The sequence below is a fragment of the Rhinolophus sinicus genome, linkage group LG11, assembly GCF_036562045.2.
Source record: "Rhinolophus sinicus isolate RSC01 linkage group LG11, ASM3656204v1, whole genome shotgun sequence".
Taxonomy (NCBI): domain Eukaryota; kingdom Metazoa; phylum Chordata; class Mammalia; order Chiroptera; family Rhinolophidae; genus Rhinolophus; species Rhinolophus sinicus.
The window spans coordinates 75817742-75832959 of NC_133760.1; the positions used below are offsets into that span (position 1 = coordinate 75817742).

At 39.7% G+C, this 15218-nt stretch overlaps 1 protein-coding gene across 9 annotated transcripts in view; it reads right to left on the reverse strand.

Annotated features, from left to right (window-relative positions):
• ST7 (suppression of tumorigenicity 7) overlaps nt 1-15218 on the reverse strand; it is a 257050-nt gene that overhangs the window by 84109 nt on the left and 157723 nt on the right. For 7 of the 9 annotated variants that reach the window (XM_074315680.1, XM_019743205.2, XM_074315679.1 and 4 more), the window contains exons 4-9: nt 12706-12760; nt 11798-11913; nt 10358-10433; nt 8155-8223; nt 6130-6284; nt 3840-3937 (exon numbers count right to left, since the gene is read on the reverse strand). In XM_074315680.1, the coding sequence (XP_074171781.1) occupies nt 3840-3937; nt 6130-6284; nt 8155-8223; nt 10358-10433; nt 11798-11913; nt 12706-12760 (569 nt within the window). The remainder of the gene's footprint in view (nt 1-3839; nt 3938-6129; nt 6285-8154; nt 8224-10357; nt 10434-11797; nt 11914-12705; nt 12761-15218) is intronic. The other 2 variants (XM_074315683.1, XM_074315681.1) reach the window with 1 other exon arrangement.

A 15218-nucleotide genomic window follows, 5' to 3' on the forward strand; every position in this document is an offset into this window, starting at 1 on the left:
GCCCCATGCAAGCTCCCTCGGCCATCCTGGTCCCAGGGCAAGGTTCTAGTGGAAACTGATAAATTCCAGGGGTGCTGAGAGGCCCACTTCCACGGTAGGGGGAGCTCACACCACTAACAAGTAGAGTGAATAAAACCCGATGTCTGCCTTGAGCAGATCCAGTTTTTCAGGATTCTCTACACCAGTAGCTCGTGATGGGGAAGAATTTTGCCCACAAGGGGATACTTTGCGATGTCTGAAGACATTTTTGGTTCTCACACTGGGGAGTGACAAGGGGGCAGACTGCTCCTGGCATCTAGAGAGCAGAGGCCAGGACTCCTGCCAAACATCCTTCCACGCAAGGATGGCCACCCCCCACACCCAAGAGGGATGTGGCCCCGAACGTCAACACTGCCAGGAGTGAGAAGCCCTTGCCCAAATGACCTGGGTCAGGAGGAGCTCGGGGTCTTTCCTGCAGGCAGACAATCCCCCCCACACAGTTACCTACACCAGCTCTGATGGGGTACAGCTACAGGCCAAAGCAAACAGTCGGCCTTAGGAGTCTACTCCAAAGCGACTCAAATAGGACCAGGGAAAGACAGAGGAAAAGCGTGAGTCTAGTTAAATGGTAAAAGTTGAAAAGAAAAAAGAAACTGTGTCATATATCAAATGTTAAAAGGCACAATTACCCAACATGAGAACAAGTAAAAAGACTTTTCTTTAAATTTAAGAAAGCAGAAAATGCAACCCTTTTCATTTTGAATAACAAATAACACCTTACATGAAGCTCAAAAGCTACCATGCTCTCGTAGCCCTACCGACTGCCAAAACATTCCTGCAGTAAGTTGCTTCCACGTTCTTGATTGCAAAAGGAAGCTAACTGAAGTGACTTTTTTGGGAAATATCCTGGGACTTCAAAATAATTAATGTGTTGCTTTAAAAAATGAGAAGCCATGAAATCTTGACATCAAGGAACTTATGTGTCCTTACCTCATCAATATTTCACTTACAGTATCAATACTTTATTAGACCCATAATCATCTACAGCTGGACTTCCCGGAATTTCCTTTCATTCATTCTCTTCTGGGATATCTCACCAAGTAACCATTTTCCCTAACTTAAGGGGTTTCCAGAGAAATTTTTTAGAGAGTCGCCGCTCCACATGGAAGGCTTTCTGACTCCAGCATTTCTATTTCCACTTTAAAATCTACTTTGGGAAAATTCCAAGCAGCGCACGGGGGAGAGGGTGGTTGGGTTGTGTCCTAATGAGAAAGCAGAGCTGCCTGCCCAAAACCTTTATCAGCAAGCTGCCCGGAATCCAGTGTGCTCCTTTATCAGAGGAAGCTTCCCAGCAAGGCGGTTTATGAGCATGTTGTCAGAGCAGCAACCCCTTGTGAAGTCCCCGTTTACGCCTGGCCCGTGACCTGGGAGGAGTCGGGCATCCTGCAAGCCGGGGACCAGCTGCAATCGTATCAGAGACACAGAGAGGCTTCTCCACCTCCCATCCTCCTGGGTACCGGGAGTTTCGGAGGGAAAGAGCACATCTCCCCCATGTCTGACAGTGTCCTTCCCGGGACTGGTACAACAGCATAGCCCATGTCTACTGGACGCTCCACAAACTCGGTCAAAAAGCAACATGTATTGGTATTCTAGTAATATGGCATTTCTTTTAGAAAAGTAACCCAAAACACATACATATAGATACAGACACACACACACAGAAATATGTGTGTTCTGTGTAGAGAAAACAGAGATTGCTTGACTGACTGATTGATTCGTTTAAGAGAAAGTAATAAGGAGTATCCCAAAACGACCACCGGAGGATGGGCAAACACATGAAGGCATCGCAGAAAAAATAAGGAAGAGGAACGTACGCATGTCTCCCACAGACCAGGTCTGATCACATGATCGCATTTCATTCTGCTTCAATTAACCTTTCAGGTAAGAATCATTATCCCCAGTTAATGGAGGACGAATGAAAAGCCCATGAATGGAAAGTGAGTTGCCCTGGGTGACAGAGCTAATTCACATCCAGCTTTTCTAACTCCTGCCCAGCATGTATTCCACTGCCTCCCAGACTTTCCCCAAGAACTACATTCGGACTAGGTCAAGAAGTGGAATTCTCAATATAAAATAATGTGAAACAAACACCAAACCATAATAAAGATGTATTGGTTTTAATAGTGTGAAATTTTATATGTATATACTGAAAATGATGATTATCAGAAGGAAACTGATAGAAAAAACCCTGGAATTAAAGTTATCTGAGTTCATTTTTCCTATGGAATTGGAAAATATACATAATAAAGTAAATCACCAAAATCTGCTCCTCCACACATGCGTGTTCCCAGCTAACTAAGGATCAGAAGAGGCAATGAACATAAAACACCTTGCAAAAGACTGGGTGCCGCTGGGCCAGGTGAAGACAGAGACATATCCTGTCCTTCCTAACATTCTCAGCTTTTTCAGAGCCAAAGGGATGGGTAATTCCTTTGGTCTGTCAAGAGACAAAATTTCTGCAAGTTAAAAAGCTTGAGGGCAAGTTCGTGTCGCTGCAGAAATCTCCTTTTCTTAAAAGTAGCTCATATACTTTATCGCAAACATTCTTTAAATTCTTCCTTCAATCAAAAGAATCTACTCCTGAGAGCCCTCTGCCCTCTGAAGGTGAGCATCTATCACCTTCAGTCAAATAAAATTACTTCAGAATCTTCCTCCGCTTGCTCCTGTCCTCCGGTCTGGGGACACCACTGCTGTCCAATGGAGTAGCCAGAACCCAAGCATGGGTCTCCCTTGGAGCTGAACACTATGCTACAACTTGCAGAAATAACCAGGTGGCCTGGAGTGCAGGTCCCTGCCTCCACAGACTGGCTAGGAATTCACCCAAGTAACTGCCCTTCTGGAGACAAACTGAGAAAGGACTCACCAGGTTTACATAGTCCTGTTCTCAAACCCAAAGATCAGAAGTGGGCAAGATGCCACTTTATCTTGCCCCTGGGCTCTCCCACTTTTATAATGGGCAGTTACCTCCTCTCCTAATCCAGGAAGATAGCAGAAGGATGAAATGTTGACAAAGGTTTTCTGAAATTGTTTTTAAAAAGAAAATGACTTATAAATACAGTTGACACTGATGTCAATTTCTTTATGAAAAGTATTTCTTATCTAAAAAAGTAAATGTGGAAGTAAAAGTTCCTCAGTGGGTTTCCCTTAAAACCACTGTTTTCATTTAAAATTACATAATAAAAACAACCTTCCTTGGTTTTCTTTCACTTTAAAACTACTTCCTCTCTTCCTATGTTGCCTACGACGAATAAAATATCCTGATTCAAGAACCTAGGAAAATGCTTGAAATGACTACAATAAGATCAGATCAGAATATTATTAAATTTGAGGGCAGCAATTTGATCCATAGTTTATTCAATTCTTCTTAACAACTAAACACAAAAAACATCAGTTAGCTAAGATGGCTGATCCCATTCTTGGCTTCTGGCTACAGTCCTGAGGTTTAATAATAAGGATATCTACTGAGATTTCTTTAATATGCTAGTCACTCTATTAAAAGCTTTGCATGTATTATCTCATTTAATCTTTGCAACCATCCTAAGTAGTAACTATTATTATTATTGTATTGTTATTGTTACCGTCATTCTACAGATGAGGAAACAGGGCACAGGAAAGTTAAGTGACTTGTCAAGATGACTCATGTAGTAAGTTGGGAGCTAGAGCTGAACCCCACGTGGAATGGCTGCAGTGCCCATAGGACCAGCACACCTCACTGGTACGCCCTGCTATGGCCATTCAGTGGGCCCCACCCTCTCTGAGTCTGGTGCACTACCACTGATCCCAAACAAATTCAGACTCACATCTCTCATCATTTTCACTGCTTCCCTCGTCCTCCCGAGTCTTCTGGCACACATTGCTAGCCTTCTTTTGATGTAGACCAAGACATTGGTATCTCGTCCTGAAAAGGGTGATATGAAACACCAAAATTAAGAACAAAACAAGAGCTTCCAGCTGAACAGCAAGGAGAAAAACAGGGGCCCATGTGCCACGCCCACCAAGGAAAACCTCGGAGAGGACAAAACCTGCTCCCAGCTTCTCCTCCAGCGCCAGCCGTACTGACGGCTTCACTGGCAGAACGAATGCACGAGGGCAAAGTCAAAGTGCTGAGACTTCCAGAGGTCAACTCCCGGGACCCATCATCTAACCCATGCTTTTGAGTTAGGACGGTGAATGTTTGATCAATAAAGTCATCTGCACAAAGAGCTGGGAAAACGCATGCACCCACATCGCATGGGTGTAGGAGCAGGAGTCCCACATCCCTCCAGGGTGCACGCTTTCGGGAGGACGCCAGAGGCCAGTCTCAGGCTGCATCCTGATGAACCATTTTTTTTTCCTTCTGACATTCAGTCTAGAGAAGCCTCATCTTGAACTTCTGTTTTATATTATTCTTTCTCTAACACTAGTGACATCATAATCATCTCCAGGTCCCCAAAGCAGTCGATTTTAGATGGCAATATAACACATTCCAGATATGACAATAGAGTATGCAACAAAATGAAAAACTACCCTAGTGTTAGAGAAAGCACTGACAAGCTAAATAGTTATAATAATAGTCACCAAAATGGCCCTTAAAAAGTACATTAACAACTTCGTATCTTAATCTTTTATGTAATTATATGTCTTTTTGGGTATGTTCCCAGGCCAGTGAGAACATGCATGTGCTTAATCCTCAATAAAATTACCATGTTTGAGAAAAATATGACACACCTGTTATAGATTAAGTACATGTATAATATGTAGCTATTAAAAGATGTTAAGACTAAAGTCCTAACATTTCAAGTTTTAAACAATGAGAACAAGATGTGTGCTGAATATCTGCCAAGTACCTACAAATTATTTTAAAGATGTGATTATATTTTGGGGGTAGATCTAGGCAATAGGTTGAAAGAATTTAATTTATAAGAGAAAAGAAATAAAGAAAATTTCTTAAGTTATATTACAGGTTACGTAATTTTATATATTAATCCTTATTTAGTTTACAAAGTAGACATTTACTAATATGTCTTCAAAGTTCATTGTTATACATATTTTTTAAAGCAAGATACAGATGGTGATTAGAGATTTGATCAACACAGACTCAATGCAGAATAAAAATAAAAACCTGTGTATTAATGGGTTGTATGGAGCCGCTCATGTATACACAGGCCATAAGGCAAAGATTCAGCTGCACCTTAGTCATAGGGACTAATGCACTCAGTTTCTGCACCAAATCCAAGTTTAACACTAAAATATAAGTTTATCATCTCAAATATATACACTCCTACTCTCCAAAGTGGCAGGAGCAAGAAATGAAGTGAGAGAAATTCCACCTTGAGGAAATAACCCAAAGTTAGGTTGGATGATGAAAACACTCCCTCTCACGAGGATCACTAAATTTCTGCTTAACCAACAAACCGAGAAGTCAGGGGGCTGGGGGAATTCCAGAAACGATTTTGTTGTTTTTATACCATTCCCCCAAAATATCACTGACTCTCTCAGCTTAGTGTACTGAAGTGAAAGGTCTCATTTTAAAGAGTGATATTAAAGAAGTCATTATTTTTTATGTAAAAAAGATAAATAATTAGGAATGTATGGCTCTTTTGCTCTGGAAGCCAGTACCAAAGGTTCCTAAATAAGAGCTAAATACTGAGACAATCACCAATAACTGTTATATCTTTAATTGTCCTATTTCAGCCTAAGCTGTAGAAGACCCATAAGATAATATTAATACTGATTGATAATATTAACACTAATTTAAGTCCTGTTTCCCAATTAGGACTTAAAATTCATGGAGCAGAGAAGCTAATGATAAACAGAAATATATAAGACTTATGGGGAGAAAGAAGGTTACCACTAAAGGTTATTACCATTTATTTCTGGAATTAGGACTCTATGGGCAGAAAGAGAATATGAGTGTCAATGTGAAGAGTAACGCAGCTATAAGCTCATTATGTACAGTGCTCTTACAGGAAGGAAAAAATGCGTAAACAAAAAAGCACAACCAGGATTTATTCCCATCTAGGAAAATGATATATTGAACTGGCCTGAAAATTTGCTCGTATTAATCATGTTACAGTTCTGATCCCACATGTCGGCCGGAGGAAACCTTACTGTGTTGGGCTTCATACTGCGATCCGTGATGCTGTAGCTGCTGGGAACGCCGGTAACAGCCGTCCCCAGCCTTCAGGGCCTGCTTAAACAGCTTCTCTGCTTCAGCAATGGTTGTCGCTTCCTCTTCAGCCAAGAGAATATAAGCAGTTGCACACCTGTCCATTCAGATAAGAGCCGTCATCAGTTCCAAATTCAAGAACATTGTAGCAGCCATGGGAGTGCATGCAGAAGGGCGAGGAGTTAACGTCAAAACATGCAGAGTGGCCGCCTGGTTCATGCACCCCTGGTGTAGTTGTTGACACAAAATAATGGTACAAAAGAAATGTCTATATTTCAGCTCGAGAGGGAGGATGCACAGTGTTAGGAGCGTGGCTCACACGTGGACTCTGCCCCTTCTCAGTGTGTCACTTCGGGAAGTTATTCCTCTGCCTCCCTGACGGAGAATAGCATGGCCGCTCTGTGGCAGCGTTGTTGTCAGGTTAAGTAAGCTGATGCATGGAAAGTGCGCAGTACAGTCGCCAGCAGGTGGAACATGCTCAGTACATGTCAGCTACCGATGGCAGTGGCAACAGCGGCATTAAATAGCTCCCCCGACACTCACAGGTGCAGGGACTATACACACGTTTCCTTCTGTTACTAAACATAGTCTCTATTGTCAAACACAGATTCAGTAAATCAAGGAAATTACTCATTGGAAAAAGCAATGCTTCTCGTTACAGTGAGCACAGGTTTTCTATGTCCGAGAGGCACACTGGAGAACCCATGGGCAGTGTTATTTCTGAAGAGCTCACCATTGTACTCAGCCTCAGCAGCAAACAAGAGTTATACCTCATGCCTTCGACAATAACAGCTCCACCTGTTGCTTTGTGTATATTAAGCACTGTACCAGGCACTTAACATATATCGTCTCATTTAATCCTTTCAACAACCCTTTAAGGTAGGGAGCAAGAAAGGACAAACAGTTCACTAACGAACAGGGGGAGCTCTTGGAAATTTAAACCTTCCACACCCTATAAGAACAAGCCAACTGCCCAAGAAAGGGACTATACTAGGGAAACGCTGAGGCCGGAGCCAACCGCAGAGGTCCTCAGCTGCAGGGACCCCTTTGCTTTCCTTCTTCTCCACTGCTTCTCTGTGGTCACTTCCCTACTTAACAGAATCTCCATCAGACCACAAGAGAGAAAATAAACAGAAAGTAAAATGAAATGTCACTTTTACTATTCATAAACCGCAGTGGCCAGCTCGGACAACAGGCTGAACTTACGGCTCCTGTGAGGTTTGGGGTTACCAGCTAATGCTGGCCTTGAGGGGGGGTCTTGTAAGTTCTTAGCCAATCCTTCTGCTTTCAGGCAGGACTGATCAATGGGGCTCTACATGGAATGTGGTGAGGTCGGGAGGAAAATGCCCAGGAAAAATGCTGTCAGCCAATTACTATGGAGGGCAGTAGATATGATTTGCAAAGAATAATAATGATGCTGAAACTGCCCAGTGATTCACTAGAGAAAATAACTGGGATCGGCACCAGGAAGCAATACTTAAGGCTTCAGGGGCCGACATCTAAATATGGGCCAAGGGTAATGAAGTGAAAACCGAGATTATAATTCTGAGTGGCAGATACAGTATCAGAGGAATTAGCTATAAGATTATAGTCGGCGGGCCGGAAACTCAAGACAGGTCAGGGCCAGCTTGCTTACTTTGTTTATTTATATTACAATAGTATCTTAGGAGAGGCAGAGTAGCACTACTGGCCAAGAAAACATACATCCATGTGAAACTCATGAGTCTGGGGTAGAAACATGCTAAGAGCTTGTGAGTGAAGGAGAAAGGAGAGAGCAACAGAAGTGCTAATGGTTGGGGTACAGAACAGACTGCTCAGCTGATGGAAGAGAGAGACGATGCATCCTTGTCACAACACAATACACATACAGAAGCAAGAAGTGTGGTGATGGGGGTGTCGACCATCCAGATATCTGCTACAAGTCTCATGTGGTTAGAAACAGGGCACCCGACAGGTTCTTGACTTACTTTGGCAACAATTTTATCTCCCAGATGGTAGAGGAAGCAATTAGGGGAACTTCAACTCTGGACCTAATTCTGACCAAGAAGAAAAAAATAGTTGGTGAAATGAAAATTGATAGGAACATTCAGAGAGAGTTACTATGTCATTTTGGAGTTGAAGGTAATCAAAGAGGGTAAGGTGGACTTCCAAAAATTCAAAGAAAAGAGGCATGACTCAATGGCATGAGACTCAGAAGGAAAAACGGTTTAAGAAGGTTGAGGAGCTTCCAAATATCCAACAGTAACTGCAGTCACAATGGTCCTCTCAGGAAGAAAAGATGGGTGATATTAAAGTAACCTGGCTTTAATACGGCTGCATGAAGATCTCTCACAGGTCAGATTTTTAAAGGACTTGTTTAAAAAGATGGAAAGGGGGCATGTAACGAAGGACTATAAAAGAGTGGAATGAGCTTATAAGAATATCAGGAGAGCTAAAACTCCAAATTAGCTAAAGCTCGCAAAACAAAATAAAGATAAAATGAAACAAAATGCTAAAGACAACCATCTATTCGTGTTTAAATTATGTTTAAGACCTTAACACCACCGTAATGTCTCCAAAGTCATCACAAAAATAAATAAGTAAAAAAATACAACAACAACAAAACAAGGAAAGTTTATAGTTAGTAGCAGCAGATAATAAAGAGAAAGCAAAACTCTCTAACTCCTATTTTGTTCCTCGATTCTCCATCAAGGAGAACGATTGTCAGACTGAAAAAGGGAGAAGTAATTAAACTCTAAAATAGGTTTTAAAAAAAGATGTAAGATAGCACATAACTGATCTACCCTAAATGAATTACTGTGCTGGGAAGGGTACATCCCAGGAAGCCAATAGACGTTGCCGACAGGCCAAGGAGCTGCCCGCTGTGGACAACTGAGGACTCACAGGATGGAGAGGCACTGGAAGATGAGATGACCCAGGAAGCATAAGTGTTCAAAAAGGGGAAGAGGGCAGGCTTCCCAAACTACAGAACAGTGATCTGGAAAGATAGTCTAATGGATTATTAAAGGGATGGCCTATAAGCATTTTAAAAAGAAAGTCGTGAACACCAGAGCTAGCTTCAATTCACTGAGACGAAACAAGTCAGTTTGTGCTGGCTTAGTTTACTCTAATAGATTTACTATCCATTAAAGATCCATAGCTACAACTGGCATTCTTAAGATCCAAATGGAGAAATATGGGCTGAATCACAGTGCTACTGGTGGCGTAGTCGAACAATATCCATGGATGATGACTCATGAAGACACGACTCTGGAGGGTGGTTTGTGTATGTCATATCACAGGATCTATCCCTGGCCCTGATATTTTTATCAGAAACATGGATGACACACAGAAGGCAGGCATATCAAATTTGTAGATGACAAGAAACTGGAAAATAAACATGTAGCATGACAGAATCCAAAACCAAATAGATCAACCAGTTAAAATGGCAGGATTTCCAACTCTCAAGTGACACTCTTTCCTAAGTCCACTGAAGAAGATTCTGTAACCTTCTTCAGAAAAAAAATCATAAAATAGTTTCACAATGACCGCTTGGCAGGGAGAGTGTTGAGGTGATTCAGGCAGCAGATGGGTGGCTGAGCTAAGTGACCTTTAAGGTCTTTGCCAACCGTGAGCTCTCTGACTCTGCTTGTAAGAATCTGTCTCATTTTCTGAGATCTCCAGAAGCAGTTCCCAGCCTTCCTCGGGAACCCACAGAATGTTTAACAACATGAAGGACAGCGTTTCCTCTCCTCTTTGTCTTGATCTTGAAATATTTTTGAAATGTAATTTTTTCTCCTTATGTTTTTATTGTTTTCCCCACTAGCAAAAGTTCTGACTAGAAAATGTGATGGCACAGATGAGCATTTTACATCTATGAGATTTTCCCTGTCAAAATGTTTTAGACATGTAAATAACTATATTTATTTTACGTACTCACAATATCCCATGGATAGCCCTTGAAGGATTTAATTTCGAGTCAAGCAAAATCACTGAATTGTTCTCTAAAATGGCTAAAACCACCTTCACATGAAAGCCCTACATAAATTGTTTTTACAAACTAATGCCCCCCCCCAAATAATCCTCAAGCTCAAATGCATATCTTAATATCAGTATCCCATCAATGGCAACTAAATACATTTAGTAAAGAATGAGATAGCCTTCTTAAAAGCAAGATTTTCCCACACTTACTCATTTATCTCTAAGGCTTCATGAGCTGCAGAAATCCTAGCTTGGGGATTTCTCTCTCGCCAGGCTTTCTGCATTACTATTTTAGAAAAACAGAACAAAGCAAGTCATACAATACACATAATTAGAAAGACTCAGGACAGGACAACAGCTAAACTGATAACTTCCAGCTTGAATTACAAGAGAATATTTCACTTACCAGAAGAGCCAGCCCAAACCTCCAAAACCACACAAATATGTTCTAATTTGCTTTTCAGTTGTCCTTCAATTGCTGAGACCAAGTCTTTCTTGCGCTCATAAAACGACAGAACTGAATTTTATACACTAATCTGTAATCTATAAGCTTAGAGACTTAATCTTGATGGTTTCTTAATCAACAAAAGAAAAGGCACTCTAACAGATTTAATATTTCTTTTGCTCATTAGTGCCATTTGTTGTTAAAGAATGTTTGTTATTTTACACATTTTGAGATGACATTGCTATTAATCTCTTCTTCCCTCTACTTCAGCACAACTTAATTTCTATTGGTCATTTTCCAAAGCACTTGCTACAGGCTCTGGATATTAGAACATTTTAAAACCATTTGAAGAATTGAGTTGGGTTAGAAAAAAGTGCTTTAGGCTCTTGCTTGACATGTGTACCTGTTCCCAAAGTTTGCTGCAAACCCCTTTTCCAGTGTTTGAGCAGCATTTGAGTAGACTGTGGGAAGCTCAATGCTTCGAATATTTATGTTACTATGAAGTTCCAGCATGCAAAGAGTACCTCCTAAAAAAGAGCAACAATCTCCTTATCTGTTTTATAAATTTGTGTCTTCTAAGGTAGTTTCTTAGGAGTACGTGTATACTCCTCTTCTTAAAGATTTGTTTTCACCTATTTACTTTAAGGTTGGTAATATAAAAAAATATCTGTAGGACTATTTAGGACTCAAGCAGTGTCAAGTGCATGTTCAACAAAGTCTTTTCTAGGATGGAAAACAAATATGGATTCCAATAGCCAAGGCCATGTCCCCACTCAGTGCTAGTAAACCAATAAATAGGCATATAAATCACTACAATATATTTGTTAATCATTTAGATTCACTGAATCCTAATTTCTAATTAGAATATCATCAAGAAGACATGACCCTTCATTCTATCTCAACCAACCAAGAATTAATTAGCTTCATGTAAGATTTCTATTTCTTTAAAACATGTAAATTCAACTTTAGTATTTTTTTAAATAATAATTTAAATTATAATGAGGGGACTCATTACTACGATACTTCATTGTGATAAAGCCTTCATTTAGGTATCAGAATTCTGGGTTCTACTAGTCAACCTCCAATTTAATATTTTTTCCATTGGGGTTTTTGTAGAGCCAGATACTTTAAAAGCAGCAACCTTGAAACTTAAAAACGACCAAAAGGCCCTCCCACTTAGCAACTAACTAAAGGAGTTTCCGTACTTGCATCTGCGGGACGCAGATGGTCCGAGTCACAAGTAAAGAAAGTCTGGTGGTCCTGGGCAGAGAGATTCATGTCATAGTAAGTCAGAGGCTCTCGTCCTGTCACCCAAGTGTACCTGTAAAGGCAAAGTAAGATTGTCAGACACTTCTAAGAAAGGAAAGCAAGACCTACAAAATATTAAGCTGCACAGGAGTTGAACTATCAACCATTAACTGAGCACTCAAACTTTGCCAATGAATAAAAAAGTGTGTGTGTACAGAGGGTACCAAAAAAACGTATACACATTTTAAGAAAGGAAAAAACTGTATTAAAATTATAATACTCAATATATACCGATAGCAAAAGATGAGTACAAGTCATGTGTGTACATTTTCTTGACACCCAAAATGTTTTATATATAAAATCACCCTATTCTCCCTTTAGAAAGTATCTCCACAGTAAAGAAGTAAACATTTTCCCCTGCATTTTTGGCATAAAACTTTACTAGCACTAGCTGATGAAAACCTTCCCTGATTAGTATTATGACTAGACATTTCCCAAAAGCTATGACAGACCATTCTGATTTGTCTAATTACACTGCAAAATTAAATTTCAACCTAACTTCTGTGGCTTCTTCATAACCATGTTCCAGGTAAGCTTCAAAACATTTTGACTGTGTAATATGTAATAAAAAGAATAACTATAATTGAAAATTTCTAAAAGCGACACATTTTTGTACATTATTCCAATTTCAATGCTAAAATATTTGCAAAACAGAAAAATCACAACATTTGAAGATAGTATCAAAAAAATGGAAGCACTAAGCAGACTCTTACAATGACCCCTGAATGAACCAGCAAAAACATGTGCTGCTGTCTTTGCTCTCTGAACTGGACCCATTTGTCTCCCAAGCTGCCAAAATGCTTACCGATTATATTCAGCGCCCCGAAATAAATTTAGTGGATTTCGCCATACTTTGCATTCTGAAACAAAGAGAAATATGAAAATGCTACACATAGTTCAGAGACACTACAAGCTAATTAATTCAGCAAAACACCCTTCCTGGCCATTTGATAAGATAATTTTATTCTCTGTTCTCTAACTGGGAAGCAATGAAGGAAAACTCTGGGTGGTTAATCAGGAAACGTGGCTCAGGCACCAGGACTGTGGAAAGTTCGCCTAATCTCTGTAGGCCCACGTTTCCTCATTTATTAAGTCAAGGTATGTGCCAAAATCAGCTGGTTCATAACTTCTACAGTCATTTCTGGAGGTCTAAACAGACTCTATGAATTTACTTCTAAAATTGTAGGTAGATGACATAGGTGGAAGCAAAACTACGTTCTGTTACTCTAAAACATATCTTACAATAACTTCATATATGACAAGCTAAAATTACACTCTAGTATAATAAGCAAAGAGCCTTACATTCTTAATTAAGATCTATGTTAATACTGATTTTGTGATAATTCAATGAAGTTTTATATTGCTAATAAAGTTACCATTATTGTAGGAAGAAATGCTATGAAAATAAATTGTTTTAAAGCGTTTAATATTATTTACTAATGCAGATACATGTATTCATCATCAGACTAATATTATAACGTTAGCATGTACTAACAGATTATACATCTTTGTTATACAAGGACCACAGAAATTTACAACCATGGGACTTTAACTTAGAAAAGTCAATCATTAGCTTTTAGGACTGTTATATTAAGGGTGTGACTAATAAGCTACAATTCTTTTAACAAAGCTTATGATTAAGACTTTCTACTGATTCAGAATAATGTTTTATTAGACAATAAATTCAGTTAACAGTACTTAAAATATCCCTGTGTGTGTAGTCAGCCACAGAACACACCCGAAGACATACGAAGTCGGACAATTAAGTTTGTGAACTCATCCTAGAAAAAGTACTACATACCTCATTGCTGAATATCATTAGGGCCAACTTCAAAATACTCCCCTTGGGAAGCTATGCACCAACGCCAGTGCCTAGTCCACCCTTCAAAGCAATTTGGAACTCTTTGTCTGGAATGTCCATCAGAGCTGTCGTCATATTACCCTTGATGTCCTGAATGTCATCAAAATGTCTTTCTTTCAATATTTCCTTTATCTTTATATAAAGAAAGAAGCCATTGGGGGCCAGATCAGGTGAGTAGGGAGGGTGTTCCAATACAGTTATTTGTTTACTGGCTAAAAACTCCCTCACAGACAGGGCCATGTGAGCAGGTGCATTGTCGTGATGCGAGAGCCACAAAAACTTCAAGTCATCTAACTTTTCCGAACAGCTTTTTCAGCACTTCCAAATAGTAAACTTGGCTAACTGTCCAGTTGGTAAAAATTCATAATGAATACACCCTCTGATAGCCAAAAAAGTTAGCACATCATTGCAACAAGTTCACGAACTTAATGTCAGACTTCGTATGCACACAAAAGTGAGCAATTACTGCAGAAATGAAAAGAACATTAAAGGCCATGGGGAAATCATGAAGATTCTACCTGCAGTCCTGTTACATTCAATATCCATCCTTCTACCCACCCAGCAATTCAGCCACCTGTCCAATGAGCACCGAGCTCTCAGTGGGGAAACCAAGTAAACCATCAATTACAATACAGTGTGAAAACAAAGAACCTAAAACACTATGGAAACACTGTGTAATCTCAATAACGTTTTGTTAAAATAGTGAATGAAGGGTGTGCACATAACATGAAAACATGTTTTTATTAAACAAAGATAAATTTATCTTTAAATTAGGGCAAGATCACACTTAAAATGTACTCAATATTTTATAAACAACAGCCCTAAATTTTCTGTCATTTGAGCTTAACTTGTCATTTAGGAAATGACCGTTGCTCAGGTAGCATTCAGCATCTTTGAGTTTTATTCTTGAGAAACTGAAATTCAGTGGTTGTCACTTCATGTAGCACTAACAAGAAAATTAGGCTTCTTTAAATACTTTTCTTCCAGACACAAAGCCTCTGAGAGGTGTCACCACTGTACTCCAGACCATGGTTTGACTCACACTGGTAAGCCAGACAACCACAACTGCTGTTCTCGTGGCTATTCTAGCTCTTAGGTCTTCATCACTCCCAACTCCTCCCCAGAGGATGTCTTTCAAGATTCAAACTTCTCCTCTTACAAAACTTAATGAATATTGCAAGCTTTGTATTCAACATACAATAAACATGCACACAGATTTATGTACAAAGGATGCTCATGGTGCCATAATTTATAATAAAACAAGGACTTTGGGGGTGATACCTCTCCCCCACTGAATTTCATGTGAAATATTAGTAAAAAGGTTATGGCAAATAATTTGTCTCCAACAAATATTATATTATCTGGAAAGATAAGCACTGTTCAAATATCAATGGACAAATTACAAAGTAAATTGCGTTCAATTAAAATTGAAATCCAATTTTATATATTGGATGCAA